The 17,863-nt window shown below is 38.4% G+C and overlaps 2 protein-coding genes across 2 annotated transcripts; both read left to right on the forward strand.

Annotated features, from left to right (window-relative positions):
* Nucleotides 1-3,407: 3,407 nt before the first annotated feature.
* LOC147480443 (transcription factor TCP15-like) lies at nucleotides 3,408-5,309 on the forward strand. Its single transcript, XM_086578207.1, has one exon. The coding sequence runs from the start codon at nucleotides 3,916-3,918 to the stop codon at nucleotides 5,056-5,058; it is 1,143 nt and encodes a 380-aa protein (XP_086434333.1). The 5' UTR covers nucleotides 3,408-3,915; the 3' UTR covers nucleotides 5,059-5,309.
* An 8,232-nt stretch (nucleotides 5,310-13,541) lies between these two features.
* LOC147480444 (HVA22-like protein a) lies at nucleotides 13,542-16,974 on the forward strand. Its single transcript, XM_086581603.1, has 5 exons — nucleotides 13,542-13,869; nucleotides 13,943-13,969; nucleotides 14,505-14,627; nucleotides 15,626-15,872; nucleotides 16,718-16,974. The coding sequence occupies exons 1-5, from the start codon at nucleotides 13,814-13,816 to the stop codon at nucleotides 16,784-16,786; spliced, it is 522 nt and encodes a 173-aa protein (XP_086437729.1). The 5' UTR covers nucleotides 13,542-13,813; the 3' UTR covers nucleotides 16,787-16,974.
* Nucleotides 16,975-17,863: the final 889 nt, after the last annotated feature.

Genomic DNA, 17,863 nt, shown 5'->3' on the forward strand with positions numbered 1-17,863 from the left:
GGTTGGAACTCTGGAGGTGATCGTTAGCAGGAGATGTCCTTTACAACCTTTCTGGATGGGTTTGTTTTGGATTGGGATCGAGAGTTGGCTTCTTGGCTGCTGAAATTTGGTTTTTATGGTGGGCTGGGGGATCTGTCGGGAGGTGGGGAAAATGACATTGAATGGAGGGGCTTGTTGGTTGTTTGGTGGCGCTGGGAAAGAGCTGCTACCATAGTTGGTGTTGGCTGTTTGTTGGCTGGTAGAGAAGATGGTGGTGGGTTGTCTCGATCCAGATCCACTTCTTAGGCGAGTTGTATTGGTTGGGCTCGGTTGTTTGGATACTGGTTGTTGTCCCAGGCCCGAATAGTTGGGCCGGTTTATTAGCTGATATCTAGAGCGTAGACTTGAGCCTGGCTAAGGGGATTTTCACCAACTTTTGGTCTCCTATGCTTGAACCTAGTTTGAGCTCTGCCTAACGGGGTTTCAACGTAGTTAGTACCAGCATGGTTGCTTAATTGTACCAAGATGTTGAATTTTCCACATTTCACTTGCATGTCCTCGTGATTTGTTGTACAGAACATTGTAAGCGAGAATGCGAGTGGTACTATAAATGTAAGGATATATTATATTAATACAGGTGGGGGTCTGCCTAACCCTAGTTTATTATAATAATAATAATAAATACATTAGAACAAATACAATGGATTTCAAAATAAATTAAAGATGCAAATGTAAAATCACATGAACAGTTTTTCGATTCGTCACAAAGCTAGGTTAAAGTTGGTTTTGGGTTTCAAAATTTTGGATTTGATTTTGGGTTGTTAGATTTTGGGTTTCGATTTTTGAAGAGGCAATGCAAATTTGTGAATCAAACTCAAAATCAATTCGTGAATCAATTCATGGGTTTCGAAATTTTGGGTTTGATTTTTGGTTATTTGATTTTGGGTTATGAATGATAGTTATTGTTGATTTTGGGTTTCGATTTTTGAAGAGAGAGAGACGTGGGTTGATTGCGAAATGAAATTTGGGAGATAAATACCATAATTACCATTATACCCTTTTTAGATTAGATCTAGGCCTTTGTTTTGTTTAGATCCGACAATGGACCGCGGCTATAAGATGGTTGTAAGCAAAGTTGTTGTCAACCTAGCTGGCCCGTATAATATATATATATATATATTCCGAAAAGTTGACTTACAAGATGAATTGAGAGTTAAATTTTTGTGGAGTGATACATCACATGATGGAGTATATTCCTATAAAAAATCAGCTCAATTGAATATGTTTAATTTTGTCAAAAGTTGTTATGAAATTAAAAATTGTTGGATATTCTTATAACATTCTAATCGATTTTTGACGAGATTGTGCATCTTCAAATGAATCAATTTTTTGTGAGGATGATCTCTATTGTATGGAGAACATCTCTACTAAAAATCAGCTTTTAATTTATTGTTTTTAGTGGTGGAGTAACTTTAAGTGGAGTTCATATAACCGTCCCAATATATATGGCCTTAATATATATATATATGGACTAAATAAATAGGACTTAGTGTAGCCTCGCGAGTAGGTTAGCTGATGAATCATGTTATTTGTTACGTATATGCAGCTGATGATGTGCTGGTCACAAAGAAGCTGGGAGCCTATTGGAGTATGGGACCATCCTAAATTTAGAACAGATTTGTGTTCTTAGTATTTAATTTCTGGATCCCACTCAGCTCCTTTTACAAAGAATCGAGAATACGGTTTTAGCCACTTCTAAGACTAAATTTTTGCTCCCTTTCATAGAAAATGGCCCCTCTATCTTATTTTTTCCAATTTAAGGAAAGGTTATTCTATATGAGTAAGTGTTAATTAACTGAGAAGATATCATTATTAAAGTGGCCTGTTCTTATCCAAATTCTCCAATAACAACTAACATTCTGACAAAATTTTAATTGTTTTCAGGAATGGATGGTAAAACATCTGTGTCACCAGCATAAAAGGCAAGTTGGTGGTTTCACATTTAACAACACTACTTATCAAGAGGTCCCCTCTCCTATAGAAGGTGTCTCTCAATTTTGTGGTGTGGGATAATGCAACAAAACAAGTACTTATAGATGGTTAGCAAGAAGTGCTGGTGTTATTGGCAGCAGTTTTATCATTCTAGAGGGAGTGAGGGACTACTGCTCACAGATTATAGTTGTTAATTGTGTCTCTCCTTAATAGGATTATATGTTGTATCCAATTTCTGAAGTACAATTATTTTCTTCCATTCTAATAATTGGTACGTGATTAAGTCATAATCTGAAGTGACCACTTTTGTTATCTTGATACTGATAATATTACCTACCAAAAAGAGAGAATTAATTAAAAACAGAATGTGACAAAGTCGCATAATTAATCGTCAATCATGGTAGGTATATTTGGATATGCAACAAACTCATAACGCAAAATAAGCTAATGAACCACTTTTTTTTGCTTGAGGAAGGGGACAATCTGGTTTTGGTTTCAATTTTCAAAGTATCTAAATGATCCTAGTTTCTTATTTTCAACTCGATTTCTGTGGATGATTAGTACTTGATTGTACGTGGTGGTTATGAATGAGTAATAACGAGTTTGAATAATTTTTCGGCAATTTAAATTTCTACAAAATTACATTTCTAACCAATATCATCCTGTAGATCTTAGCTCACAGACCCTTGTAGTGTGTTTAACGGGAAAACCCATGCTTTATTTTGTAAAAGCTAAAGATTTATGGACACAAACGCTTATTTATAAGTTTATAACACCCGCCTTTGGTCCGTACGTGGTCCACTAGAAAGACCTTGGAAGATTTTTCCCGCAAGTTTTGAGCTTGAACACGTACAAAAGTGAAAGGACTTACGTGTAGTGACTTCCTAAAGGTACATTTATCCTTGATTCATCATGCAAAAATTTGGTCAAGGATCAGAATCTTAAGGAAGGCAAGTCAAAGGGGGCATGTTTAGTGTACATTACGAGATGAAGGAGGTATGCCAAAATAATAATACATGGGAAGAAATGTTAGAGTAGTAGTAGAGTAGTACTGTATAAAGCCAAAGCCAAAGCCAAAGCCAAAGCTGATGAAGCCTCTATAGAACAAGGTCTCATAAAATGCATGTTAACTAGACCGAAAAGGTATGAATGGATGATACGAATCTCAACATATAAACCATAGTCATAGACCATAGTTAACAAGAAAGGCAGAGAAGCCAGGCTAAAGGGTAATCATTACTTGAATGAATGTGCCCCACTTGATAATCTTTTTTTACAGTCTCTTGATTTTTTTTTTGACTTGGGATTGGGTCCTACCTCATTGGCCACCATTGTCTTTACGGATTGAATGATAAAGAGCCCCGCACGTGGAGTCTGAACCAAGGGACTGTCCAACCACAATAAAAGGAACAAAAAGATTTAGAAATCAAAATTGTATGAAAAAGAATAAAAGAAAAGAAAAACAGTAAAGCATTTTCTAAAGCTATGTTTTTCCAATAACATTGCTTTTCATGCCCACCCATATAATTTCCACTCATTATATTTGTTCCTTAAAGTATTCTTTCTTCACCTTATGGTCTCTCATCTTCCTTCTCTCACTAGTCACTACACAAAGAAAACCAACCAAAGCTGCAGCTCCAAAGAATTTGCAGAGAAAACAAGCTAGTGAAGAATCTCCTACCACCCCCACATAGAAATAGTGAGAGAAAAAAAAATTACAAGAGGTTGAACTAAGTGTCACGTACATTTCTTTTGTTTTCGCACAGGATTTGGAGGCCAGAATAGACTTTTGATTTCAAACAATGTCAACCTATAACGTCTTATAGGTTAGGCTCATTGGTATGTTTGTACAACCAGCTGTGAATCATTGTTTGTACTTTATTAATTTTCTATAAGCATATGTTTTGATCAAATTATTATTAGCTGAGGCTAATAATTGTGATCATGGAAGGAGATAGTGGAATTCGTAGACCGAATTTTCCATTACAATTGCTAGAAAAGAAGGACGACGAAATTTGTTCAAGCTCATCGGGGTATCCATCATTAGCAATATCCGCGGAAAGGCCAGAAACAAGCACAATTCAATCCAATACAAGTCTACAAACAGCCGAACAAGCAAAGAAAGTTACACCAAAGAGGACTTCTACTAAAGATCGACACACTAAGGTTGATGGTAGAGGACGTCGCATCCGTATGCCTGCAACATGTGCAGCTAGAGTTTTTCAATTGACTAAAGAACTAGGCCATAAATCCGACGGCGAAACGATTGAATGGTTACTTCAACAAGCTGAACCTGCGGTCATCGCTGCTACCGGAACTGGTACAATTCCTGCTAATTTTACATCTCTAAACATCTCACTTCGTAGTTCGGGGTCTAGTATGTCAGCACCATCACAGTTGAGATCAACCTTCTTTAATCCAAATTTGAGGAGAAGTGAATGGGAGAGAAATATGGATGAATCACAACATCGGATACTATACTCATCGGAGAATACTTCTATGCCATTTAATTTTCATGCCAATACTTTGAACAATATATTACAAGCCAAGCAGGAAACAAGTACTGATCCATGTCTAGATATGTTGGATTCAGAAACAAGTTTAGGGAGAAAGCGTCGACATGAACAGGAACAAGAGACAACATCCCAACATCAAATTGGTAACTATTTGGTACAATCAAGTTCTAGTTCTATACCAGCAAGTAATAATACTCAACTTCCAGCAACATTTTGGATGCTTCCTAACCATAACAACCAAGCAGCTGTTATGAGTGGTGACCCGATATGGACATTCCCTTCAGTTACTAATCCTAATCTGTATAGGGGGTCTATGTCAAGCGGCCTACATTTTATGAATTTCCCTACACCCATGGCTCTCTTGTCTAGCCCACAATTGGGTGTTGGTGGAATTGGTGGTAATGGTGGAGGTAACAGTACTGAGGGTCATCTGGGAATGCTTGCCGCGCTCAACGCTTACCGATCATTTCCTGGTGCCGCCGCCGGTTCTTCTGATGAGCCACAGGCAAGTGGGTCTCATTCACACCATGGAGGGAATGAAGGGCATGATACAAATAATCACCATTCTTAGTTCATTTGATGAGTCAAGTTGGGCTTGAAGTTATTCATTTCCTTCTTCTTATTGTTTTACATGTATATGTGAAACTGATCAACAAAAGCATTGTTGTTTGATTGTTTTCAACATTTGAGTTTGATTCAAATTTTGTGTGGAATTACTAGGACATTTAGGGTTTCAGAAGACTCAGTTTATTTACTTGGGTTTTGTTATTTTTACTTTCTTAGAATCTGTTATTGAACAAAAATAATTAGGGCTTGCATAAATTTGGCTTGTTGATTTTGTCCAAGTACTATCTAATCAAAAAAAGACTAACTAATGTATTTTCTGGGATTCAAATGGTAGTTACATGCATGCAATATTAGCTAATTAAGTCCCATTTTTAACTTTGCACTACTTGGAGTTTATTAAACAGCAGCTTAAGCTCAATTATCTCTTCAATTCTCTCAATCACACATAGGCATTAGGCACACACAAAAACACAACTAGTATCACTACATTGTGGGGGTGAAAAATACTTACTTTCATGGAAATTTTGTGTCCTTTCATGTCTACTTCTACTGTCCTTCATGGTAATTTTTCATCTAGCTCAAGATCCGCCATATCCCATGGTAACTCTTTATCTTTCCATCAGTTCTTTCAAAATGATCTTTAACTCTTTAAGTACTATGGAGGAAATGGGTCTCTGACAAACACCTAGGTTGGTCTACCACAGTTAACAAATTTCAGATATTGAGGCCCAGCTGCTAGTTACTTCGTGAACAAGTGTCACAATGTCACTCACTAACAACATAATAATCGCTGTTCTTCCTCCTTGGTACAGTTTCCAGGTAGTGGTCCTAGATAGTATTTGATCCTACGTCCATGGGCATGAAGAAAAATGTAGCCGCACGCCCCACATGATGACCCGGTAGCTGTTTCAACGTGAAGTCTTCTGGGCTGGATAAAGCCCAAACAAACTTTTCAAATTAACATGAAGTGTTGAAAACAAAGCCCAACGTTTAACTGTGGGCCTCATAGCTTCTTAATATAAAGCCCAAACATTATTCATAAACAACACGCGTCTTCAAATAAGACACGTGTCTGTTTCAATGGGCTTAGTTGCAATTTGCAATGGTAGTAGTCAATACCGATGCCTTACAAACTCATTAAAAAATACAGTAATATTAGACCGACCCACTTATTTGACCTACTATTTGGACTTACTGATGTGTCAAAAGTCATAATCATTTATTTACATAGAGATACGTGTCCGTGTGTATTGTAATGCAAACCAACATTATCCAAATAATGAGTTGCAATAGCAAGTCTAAAAAGTAGGTACGTATAGCACTATTAAAAAAAAATTAAAAAACAACGATAAACAACAACAACAACAACAACAACCGACTAGCAAAGTCGGTAAAACTTTTGGGTGATGATACCAGAGGCCTGGACCTCGAACCCCGCCAGCATCAAAGAGTTATTGATCTTATTTAAAAAACAGGCTTGCCAATAAAAAAAAAACGTTGCATAATGTAAGCGGCTCAAGATAAAGACTCTTTTTGGATCAAAACCCTTTAAAGCTATTTATGGCAAAAAATGGCTTGGTCAATCCTCTGAACCAAATTATGATGTTTCCTATTTTTGGAAAGGTATTCATAAGCAATACGAAACCTGTAAGGAATGCCTCTTATGGAGAAGTGGTTAATTAGGTTAAGGTCTTCAAAGATCCCTGGTTACAAATAAATGGCAGGGCCATAGTACTTGAGGACCATTTAGTTGTGCAAAATGGTATATATGGACAATATGTATGTGGCAGAATTCATTTTAGAGGGAGGTCAACACTAAGACATCCCTAAAATGAAGGATATTATTTTACCTAATCATGTGGTTTCTTTAATTGAAACTATCAATGTAAGACCTGAGTCTCAGGAAGATAAACTTAATTTGGTCAATCCTTTGAACCAAATTATGATGTTTCCTATTTCTAGAAAGGTATTCATAAGCAATATGAAACCTTTAAGGATTTCTGGGAAGGTATTCATAAGCAATATGAAACCTTTAAGGAACGACTCTTAGAGCAAGTCTAATGGAGAGCTGTTAAAAGGTGTCACCTAAGCTTATTTGGCAGTTTTAGCTAGGCAAGTCAAATTTGGCATATGAAAACTAGGGTTGTCAACGGGCTGGACCTGAATAGGACACACCTAGGTCTAGGCTAGGCCCAAATCATATTTGATATTTTGAGTCCAAGCCCGGCCTAGGTCCTATTGGGCAAGTTCGGATTCAGACCAGACCTAGGTCCGTTAGCAATACATGAGAACTGTTATTTTTGTCTAAAATTTAATTAAATTTGTAAGTGGTAAGAATCAAACCCACAACTCTTGTGTGGCAAACACAATACTAACCAATATGACTTCTAATTTTCTATGTCAACTTTTAGTAAATATAATAAATATAAAACACATAAACTATTATAGATTTCGGGCCAGGCCATTATCGGATCGGATATAGGTATGTCCAGATTTGGCCCAATAATCTTATCGGGCTAAATTTAAAGTCTAAGTCCTTATCTTATCGGTTCGAATTCAATCGGGCTTCGGGCTTGTCCCGACCCATTGACAGCCCTAATGAAAACCAAAAAACAGTTCCAATGGAATTTTAAAGTTGGAGTGCCAAATTGATACGGATGGTAGAAAGTCTGATGACTGTCTAATATTTTTGTAACTTAAGTTGAAAGTTAAAGCACAGACGGCAGAAAGTGTGTCGTCCGTCAAAATTTAACATACAGACGGTAGAAACTCTGTCGTCCGTCTCTCGAAACATAATTATGGCAGCTGCTAGACAAGGCCACAAATTTGGCTAGATTTATCACAGCAGCCATATTTAGGACCCTTCTAGCAGCCCCATTGGAATGACATTTTGGTGTTTGGAGTGCTATATGGCCCTTTAGCAGCCCATATAACACCCCATTGGACTTGCTCTTACGGAGAATTGGTTAGGGTCATGAGGTTGAGGTCTTCAAAGATCCCTGGTTACAAATAAATGGCAGGGCCATAGTACTTGAGGACCATTTAGTTGTGCAAAATGGTATATATGGACAATATATATGTATGTATGTGACAGAATTCATTTTAGAGGGAGGTCAACACTAGGACATCCCTAAAATGAAGAATATTATTTTACCTGATCATGTGGTTTCTTTAATTGAAACTATCAATGTAAGACCTAAGTCTCAGGAAGATAAACTTAACTGGCATCAGAATCTAAATGTTAGTTTCTCAGTAAAAGCGGCATATAATTTTCTATGTGGAGAAAGAAGAAATATTAATTCTTCTTCATTTCATAAGAAAACAATATGTCAGATCTAGAAACTGAAAGTGGCTGGTAAGTGGCAACACTTTATATGGAAGTTGTATATGCAAGCTTTGCCAACTGGTGATTTGTTAGAGGAATATGAAATGGGACTTTAGCTATCAGCTTAGTGTGAAAAATGTATGGACACACCTATGAATTTGTTTGTAAACTGTAAGTGGGTCTGAAATCTATGGTTTGCAGGTCTAATGAATCTAAGGATAGATACTTACAGTTCTTGGTCCATGAGGGAATGGCTGGACGAGGCGATTCATTAGTGCAAAAGTAGTAATGAGGATGTTGCATAAAAAAGCATGCTGGTTTGTATAGTTTTACAAAGTCTATGGGAAACACAGAATTTATACAATTTTGAACACAAGACTTTCAATAGGAACAATATAATTGGAGGAGCAGTGACACAATGGAGAAGAAGCTTGGATGCATATAAAGATGGAAAGAATGAGGAAGCCCCTCCCCCTAGCTTTACTTCTTCTTCATTTGCTTCTACTTCTAATGTTAGTTCAAATATGATGGATAACCTGCCTATAGTGTAGTGAATAAGGACTGTATTAACTTGAGGTTTGATGCTTCTTATGATAGGGTTGGAGGTAAAGGAGCAGGAGATGTTGGTGTCGTTGCTTGGGACATGTCAGGTAAAAGTCAAATATACTGAGAAATCTGAATTACTTACAAGCTGAAATTGCTATAAGTCTTTGTAAAGGAGTGTTTTAGTTATCCCTTACAAATATGATAGGAAAGGAGATTGGGTTTAGAAATGGAAAGACCGAGTTCGTTGTCGAGCAAACTGCCTACGTATCTATCTCTCGATTCTGAGGGGAGAGAAAAATCAAGTCTGGTGTAGTTCATATGGGAGGTATTTATAGCTGGTGGATGTGAATCTCTATCCAACACGTGTAATAACAACTACAAATGTATGGTCAAGATTGAGAAGGAGTATGAGAATGGTGTTAGTAAGAATCCTGTAATGATGGAGAGTGGTTACAGTGGTTCGTAATTTGTGGTGATGAAATGTGTCAGTACAGGTTTGGTAATGATTATTTCTAGAAGATATGTTGAGTCATGATATAGAACGATCTGTATGAAGACATGCGAGTTGACCTGTTCTAGAGCAACCTCGTAGCTCGAGAACATAAGTCGATGAAGTAGGTCATTCTGAGGCTAGTTCAGAGAACTAAGTCAGAGGTCGATGTGGTATTTCCTCTATGCAAAACACGTGCTTGATATTCTGGAATGAGGATATCACTCCCTCACACAGCCCCCTCTTAGTAGGTCGTGTTGTACATTGAAGTGACCTGCTGAGAGAAAATAGTGGCGGTGCTGAGCAAGGGTGAAGAAATGAACTGGCGTGAATGGAAATACCCACCATACTATAGAGGTCAACTCATGCGGTATGACAAACTGATGTGGAGTGATAGCTGGCACGTGGTTGTCACGTGAGAGAATCTTAGCAGTTGGTGAAGAAACGTGTCGCCTTTTTTTTTGGAATTTTGAAAAGATAGCTCCTTGGTAGACGTGTCCGGGCTAGGGCTTAGGTTGCAATCATAATGCATCGGGAACTGGAGGGGCGGTTGTATAAACCAACTTTTGGAGCTCCAAAAAGTCATCTCTTGTTTTGTTTCCAGAACTGCAGAAACTAGAACTTTTTAAGTTAGTGCTTCCGCCATTGTTATCTTCTTTTTTCTTCTATTCTTGCTTGTGTCGTACGGTTGTTAGGTCCGTTTTAGCTTTTCTTGTCTAGGAGTAGTAATCTGTAAGAAAAAGGAAAATATCTGACTCAGATGATACTCGATCTGAAGAGATTTGAGAAATGTCACTAAGTTGTGGTGAGATAGAGGAGGACAAGTAAGAGTCAGTAGGATTGGATAGTGATGATATGGAGGAGGAAGTGTGATCTGAATCTGTTGGTGTTGTGGCTAGTACTTCAGGTCGTGATGAGGGATCATCCTTTAGTAGGCAACCTCCTAGAGTTGTAGATAAACGTGCCACTAAAGCTTTTGCTGAGTTAAGGGAGGTGTATGGCATCCAGGGGGTCGACCTGGAGATACATGAACTGGAGAAGACCGTAAAAGTGTTTAGTGAGACGTACTCACCACCGAACTACCAGATAATAGTCTACAAAGGGCAGCTGAGGGCTAGTATGAAGACACCATTCTCAAAGCTTACTTGTGATGTTTTGAACTTCTATTGGAAAGCACCCTGCCAGTTTGTTGGTAATACTTGGCGGCTGTTTAAGGTGTTTGATCTACTGAACGCGAGTGGTGAATACCGCATAGGGGTCGCTGACATTATTGAGCACTACAACGTAAAGCGATCTCGTGCTTACAACTTTAGCTTGCAAATTTACACCGGAAAATCTAGCATTTTGGACGGTGTAAGCAATGAGTCTTGGGAGAAGAGTCCATTGCTGTTAGTTTGGAACTTTTGTGCTAGAGGAAGCAGTTACAAACTAGGGTTTGCAATTTTGCTAGTGTGTAAGAGTGTGTGGTTCTGTTGTCTTGATGTTTGAATTATTAATGTTTTAGCTGGCTTGGATCTTTGCTATTTTTGTAAAGCTTGCTATAAAGAATCGAACTAAACGGGGTGAAATAGAAAAGTTTGCAAAGTTGACACGAGCTGAGAAACGGGCGAAACTGCCTAAGGTTGCACACTTCTTTGTGGAGCGAGAAGGTCCCACGGTTAGGGAGAATATGAGAGATCAGAAGAAAAGGGCTCAGTGTCAAACTAGGGAAGTAGCTATGGAGAAGCGTAAGAGTGACCTGGTGACAAGGGAAGACAGGAACCGAGGTCGTACTGGTCCTAAGCGACCCATCGGAGGTGCTGGTGCCTCGGGAGTTGGTGGATCGAGTGAGCGACCTGGAGGGGGGGGGGGTCTAGTAGCTCCCCCCTTGAGTTGGATGAGGTGGTCTTTAAGGCTCGCGAGCGAAGCAGCTCGCTGAAGAGGAAGGATAATATTACCGAGCAGGAAGCTATGAAGATCGCCAAGGCTGCGAGGCTCATGCTTGGGGATAGCTCCGGTGCTGGGGGAGTGGTCGGTGCTGAACGAGTTGGTGGTAAGGCCACTCGTAGTTCTAGGTCGCGGCCTGCGCCCAACCTTGGTCTCTTGGATCTGGAGACCTTTGAGGTCGTTCCGAGTCTACCGCCAGTATTCCAAGAACCTAGCTCGGTAGCAAAGCAGAAGGCTCCAAGGTGAGTGGGAAGGCTGCTATGGCTGATGATGATATGGAGGGCCAAGTGGTGTTCCTTGATGAGCAAGGGGTGCAGCGGACTGTGAAACGAACTGATGTCAGCTTCAGGTCAAATAAGGTTGCGTCTTTCCTGCTTGATCACATATCACTGGATAGTAGCCGTAAGGAATTGGATTCCAAGGGTCTTGCTGATAATCTGAGGCGAATGGATGTGGCTCACTGTCTCGTAAGTGAAGTTCTTCAGATCGTGTTTATCAGCTTTGTATTGGCATGTCCAATATCGATTGTTGTTGTACTTTTGTGTGTGTAGCTTGTGAGTGGCAGGTGTTGGAGAATGCCAATGTGGCAAATGACTTTTTGAGACCGTTTTTCATGCATAGCAGTTTGGTTTTGAACTGACCTAGAAATTCACGAATGGTTTCATTGTCGCCTAGTGGCAAAATCAGTTTTTTTATGCCTGTTGTGGACGTACTGACTAGCAAATAGATCGGTGAGTTGCTCGAAGTTCTTTATCGAGTCTGGCTCGAGTGAAAATAACCAATCGAGCGCGCCATCTTTGAGACTGACGGGAAACAAACGACAATGAAGATGGTCGAACTCCGGCGCACTATAGAGTGCAAGGCTTTAAATGTAGCGAGCCACGTGCTGACCATGACACGTGCTGCCATCATACATTGGAAAACGTGATTGGATGAAATCTGGAAAAGAAGCTCTGCTAAGTACCTCAGTAGCGAACGGAGACACACAATATGTCTTCAGCATCTTTTGAACGATCTGGGTGGCGTCTTTCTTAACTGCACTTTGGTCGATTCTTTGTGATAGTTCGTTAATCTGTTGATTAACCTTGTTGATGTCGTCCTCTGCTAAGGCACCTGGTGGAATTTGCGTATCCACTTGCGCACGCAAAGTAACATTCTCCTGCCTGAGCAGGGTAATTTGCTCGTTCATCGTACCTAATTGACCTGCCAAACTCTGGATTTGAGCTTCGAGGCTTGCCATGCTTCGTAGGCTTGACGATTTTTCTTTTTATTTTTGGGATTTGTGAAGTGGTTTCTCAAGAAATCGAGACCACATACTGTGCCAATGTAAAAGAGCATTTTAGTTATCACTTACAAATATGATAGGAAAGGAGATTGGATTTAGAAATGGGAAGACCGAGTTTGTTGTTGAGCGAACTGCTTTCGTATCTATCTCTCAATTATGAGGGGAGAGAAAAATCAGGTCTGACGTAGTTCATATGGGAGGTATTTATAGCTGGTGGATGTAAATCTCTATCCAACACGTGTAATGACAACCACAAATGTATGGTCAAGATTGAGCAGGAGTATGAGAATGGTATTGGTAGGAATTTTGTAATGATGGGGAGTGGTTACAGTGGTTCGTAATTTACGGTGATGAAATATGTCAGTACAGCTTTGGCAATGATTGTTTCTAGAAGATATATTGAGTCATGATATAGAACGATCTGTATGAAAACGTGCGAGTTGACCTATTCTAGAGCGACCTCTTAGCTCGAGAACATAAGTTGATGAAGTAAGTCGTTCTGAGGGTAGTTCGGAGAGCTAAGTCAGAGGTCGATGTAGTATTTCCTCTATGCTGAACATGAGGATATCACTCCCTCACAGTCTTGTTGCTTCTCTTCGAACCAGCTGCTATCTGATTGAAGGTGATTGTCAAAGAGTGATCCAACTTACCCAAGATGTTGCTGATTTGAATTGGAGGTTGGAACAGTTGTGGCAACAATCAAGCTTCGTTCACTGGATTAACAAATTGTTCAATGGGGAGGCTCACGAGTTAGCTGGACGGGCCATCAGAAAGCTAGACAGTGAGTGTCTTCCGAATTGTATTGTTAAACTCTGTTGTGATATTGTTCAAGTTTAATTATGTCCCCACTTTCTAAATTTCTCAACCATGGTCAGGCCCGATCATGAGTGAATAGAAAACTGTTTCAATCTCTAGGATCCACACACAGTTCCTAGCCACCATGGACCCAATCACAACAACTAGGCCTCATCTACGAACTATAGTTTTGTACTTTTGTCCCACTCCACCGACCTTCGGCTTTTGTAGTGGCAATTTGGTAGTATGTGGGACTCATCAATGGCTTTTGTTCCATTTGCGTTTCTTTTCACATTTCCTTCTTACACACAAACAAAGCACACTCTACCTGTCATCTCAAAACACACAAAAACCAAATTATAATATTGCAAAAGATAATTTTTTTTTTAGAAATGGGTCTTGGAGAATTTCTCAAGGTGCTACTTGCCAACTTTGATGTTCTTGCTGGGTAAAGTTTCTATCTTTAACATTTTTGTTGATTTTTTTTTTGCTAAAGAACTGATTTTTGTTTTTTTTTTCAGGCCTGTGCTTGCTCTGGCGTATCCACTGTAAGTTGTTATTTGTATGTGATTTGATCTAGTAATTTTTATTTTATTGTAATTGATGTGAAATTATGTTCATCTTATTGTTTAAAAATGGGGTGCTGTTTATTTTAAATTGTAAGTTTACTTTCTGCTTGTTCTCATGTTGGTTTAAGCTGAAAGTGAGAAATGACCAATTCTTTGTTATCTTTAGTTTCATTCTACAATTGTTGTAGTGTTAGTTTGTATTTAAAAATCTTGGTTTTTGATGTACCTAAAAGTCAATATCTATAAGCAGTATGTATCCTTTGAATTTTAAATCGTTTTTTTTTTAATGTAAATTCTAGTTTTAAAATTGTTGTGATGGGAACTGAAATGGTCAAATTCTAGGTATAAACTTCGGGGTATTTTAATCTTTGGAGTATCATAGGGTATTGGGATGAAATGCTTAATTTCTAGAATGCAGTGTTGTTTGTTCAAGTAAACAGTACTAGTATTGTTTTTTCAAATTATATTCTTGTTCACTGTGTACATAATGTGAATTGTGTTTGTTTCGTCACAGATATGCCTCAATCCAGGCGATTGAGACCAAGTCTCCTGTGGATGATCAGCAATGGCTTACATATTGGGTGTTGTATTCAATGATTACTCTCTTCGAGCTCACCTTTGCAAAGCTCATTCATTGGTATATTTCTAAACCAAAAGTCCATTTTTCTATGTAAAATAGAGACGATTTTAATGAATTTTCGATGAATGTCAGGACATTTTGAATTTTAATTGATTCTATATGTGAATGAATCAGTCACTCTGTTTAGGGTTTGCTGTGTCTATATGTAGTTATGAATATTTTGTCAAGTTATAGGATCTTTACTAAGAAATTTTGGACCTCACCAAGGCATAGAAGACATGGGACTTGAGCTCAAGTCTAGAGAACATTGATAGACAAGCTCTAAATAGGTTGAATTGTTGCCAGCAATTTTTGAAAACTTTGAAAGAGAAGCTAATGCACTGTGTTTAGTAGAAAATTTGATGACTTCTTTGAAAGAAATATAAAATTGTTGATAAGTAAAATTGGAAAATTATAACATTTTCCGGAGGTAAAAAGCGTAGTCAGCCACTTGTCCATTGCAGTTGAAATCTAACTATCAAATAACTGAATAAACAACCTTTACCTCTCACCCTGAATTTCATCTTATAGATTACAGATGAGAGTTTTGCTTTGAATTCCAAATTATGAAACATTTATAATTTATTTACCAACTTAAACTTGATATGTACAAATTTAAAGTACGTCTCGATTCTATGTCTCAATTCTTATAGATATAGAATAAATACAATGTACTAAAAATAAAAACTCTTAATTGCACAGTTACAGAGACACTCTTACTAAGTAGTAGCATGCTTCAAATGATTTATTGGATTTGTTGATTGTGATCACATATATACTGCCTGGTTTTAATAAAGGGTGTTTTAGTATTTTTAGTATGTCAAGTAACTAGAGCTTTGTAGAAAATATTATACTGCAATTTCTAAAATGCAAGGGAAATGATATAGTGAACGTGACCATTTACAAGATCATTGATGCATAGAAGTTCTTTCGATGTAGTAATTTTGAGCATTACACCTTCTGCATATCCATGTTAATAACTACCTGTTCCTCATTCAACTCCATCTGTACCTTAGGCTCCCTTTCTGGTCCTATGCCAAGCTCATTGCCACCTGCTGGTTGGTGCTGCCATGCTTCAATGGTGCTGCGTATGTTTATGAGCACTATGTTAGACCAATGTTTGTGAACCCACGAACAGTCAACGTCTGGTATGTCCCATGGGGGAAGAAGGATGGCTTACATAAGGATGAAGATATTCTAACTGCTGCAGAGAAATACATTGCAGAGAATGGGCCGCAAGCATTTGAGAAGCTCGTTAACAGGGTAAGTGTGTACTTCGATAGGTCATTTTAAATTTTATGGCTATATATATATATATATATATATATATATATATAGGTGTGTGTGCACTCGCCTGTGCCACTGCTCTTGATTTTACACTTGTTATTATGCGTTTTCATTTGTAACTGTGAGGTCCTCCCTCTCCTTGTACCCCCCAATGAGTGGATTGGCGATACAGTACTTGTAATGAATGAAAGCCCAAAAGTTTTTGAATGCTGCTTAGCATCAGGCTATCAGCAATAGGTCTGAATAACTTATGGATCCTGACTCTACTGTCATAGTATCATGCCATTGTGATACTCCTCCAGTTCCCCTATCTGTTGAGATCTATTAAAACTGTGTGTGATATCTTGGCATGGGGCACCATCAGCCTGTACTCTGCCTCCAGTAACTATTAAACAAAGAAAAGAAGAGAAAATTCCGCCGAAGATATATTAGGATTCCAATTAAATCAGTCATGGGAATATGCTTGGTTTGAGTTCAAGCGTTCTGATGTTTAATTAAGACCCCAGTGTATCTGGAAGCAATCTAGAATTTAGTGAACTTTGTGATCAGTGAGCTGAACTGGATCAGTTATGTAAATTCTATCCCAAATGTGAATGTTGTACAAAGGAAAAACATTTCTATTGCAGGTGCCAGCTAACAAAGTTGGTAAAACCTTTGGGTGATGATACTATAAGTCTGGGGCTTGAACCTCGCCAGCATCAGAGTTACTGATCTCATTTAAAACAGGCTTGCCAATAAATAAATAAAACATTTCTATTTAAAAACACAATATTTATCTGTGGTCTTACTAACCCAAGTTTTTTCCCCCCTACTCTTTGCAGGCTCACAAGGAAACCAAACCTAGACAGAGTAGCAATTACACGTTATTTGATGAAGATCATGTTTATTAAGCGATTAGCAAGTCTATGTACATGGTAATCAGTGCTGTGGAGAACGCCTAACAGTCATGATACTTGGTTCCTTGGTCCTTGTTCATACTATCTTGTACGTTGTAAGAACATAAATTTTTGCCATACATATGTAATTAGAGACATGCTTCACTTTAAAGTATGGGAAAATATGGTGCTTTTAGTTGCTAGGCTGATATGTTACAAACTGACTGCACCCTAACTGAGGTCTGCTCAGCAGGTCCAAATTCAACTGGCCGTTTTTGTTTGAACTTGAGCAGAAGTGAGTAGACGGACCACAATTTTAACAGGTTGTGATATGTGGTGTTACGCCATGTCAGTTGGTCGATTTAACATTTAATCAAATTGCCAATATTTCGTTGGCCAGTTGGCGGACTGAAGTGACCCGAGTATTACACAGGATTTACAGCCTTACAGATGCGGTGATTAAAAAAAAAAATCCCAGGAAAATCTTGCAAATTGCAGGTGCCGGCTACAGCGAAGAAGCAAAACAATATCGAAGGAAAAAAGATTATTCGGTCGAACAAATTATGCTAATTCATATTATACGAGAAATGTGTGAAGCAACATGCAATCGTTGAACAAAAGCTGTTGTTTAGGTAGGTGGATTAAGTTGAACTGTAAGTATATTTGACGAATGCCCATGTGGATTATATTAGGCGCCATTGATTCTAGTATTCTACCTATTTGAATGGTCCAATTCGCAGCATAATTTGACATTTGATTATTTGACTGATCGCAAAATCAAGACCGTAACATCATCTCAACGTCTATAAATACAGGATTCGCCATGCAGGTACCACCATCATCACAGTCGATAACAATAATTTTCCCACCAAGTCCTTCAGGCTTCATCAGTTAATTATACTTGTTATACCATGGAAATCAAATTTTTTGTAGCTACCATTTTCATCTTCTGCCTTGTTCTCTCTCCAGCATTGCCATCTGATGCTGCCAGGTTTAACCAACGAGGTGAGCTATCACGAACAATTTTATGAGTACTTCACATGAATTCTCCAAACACAATCTCCACACTAGAATTTAATTCAAAATTAGATT

This window comes from Coptis chinensis, chromosome 8 (assembly GCF_015680905.1).
Source record: "Coptis chinensis isolate HL-2020 chromosome 8, ASM1568090v1, whole genome shotgun sequence".
NCBI lineage: Eukaryota > Viridiplantae > Streptophyta > Magnoliopsida > Ranunculales > Ranunculaceae > Coptis > Coptis chinensis.

Excerpts from the sequence above, each read along its gene's own strand:
- LOC147480443 (XM_086578207.1), top strand. The coding sequence starts at position 3,916 with ATGGAAGGAGATAGTGGAATTCGTAGACCGAATTTTCCATTACAATTG.
- LOC147480444 (XM_086581603.1), top strand. The coding sequence starts at position 13,814 with ATGGGTCTTGGAGAATTTCTCAAGGTGCTACTTGCCAACTTTGATGTT. Across the intron at positions 14,628-15,625 it reads TTTGCAAAGCTCATTCATTG|GCTCCCTTTCTGGTCCTATG; the intron begins GTATATTTCTAA and ends TCTGTACCTTAG. Across the intron at positions 15,873-16,717 it reads TTGAGAAGCTCGTTAACAGG|GCTCACAAGGAAACCAAACC; the intron begins GTAAGTGTGTAC and ends TACTCTTTGCAG.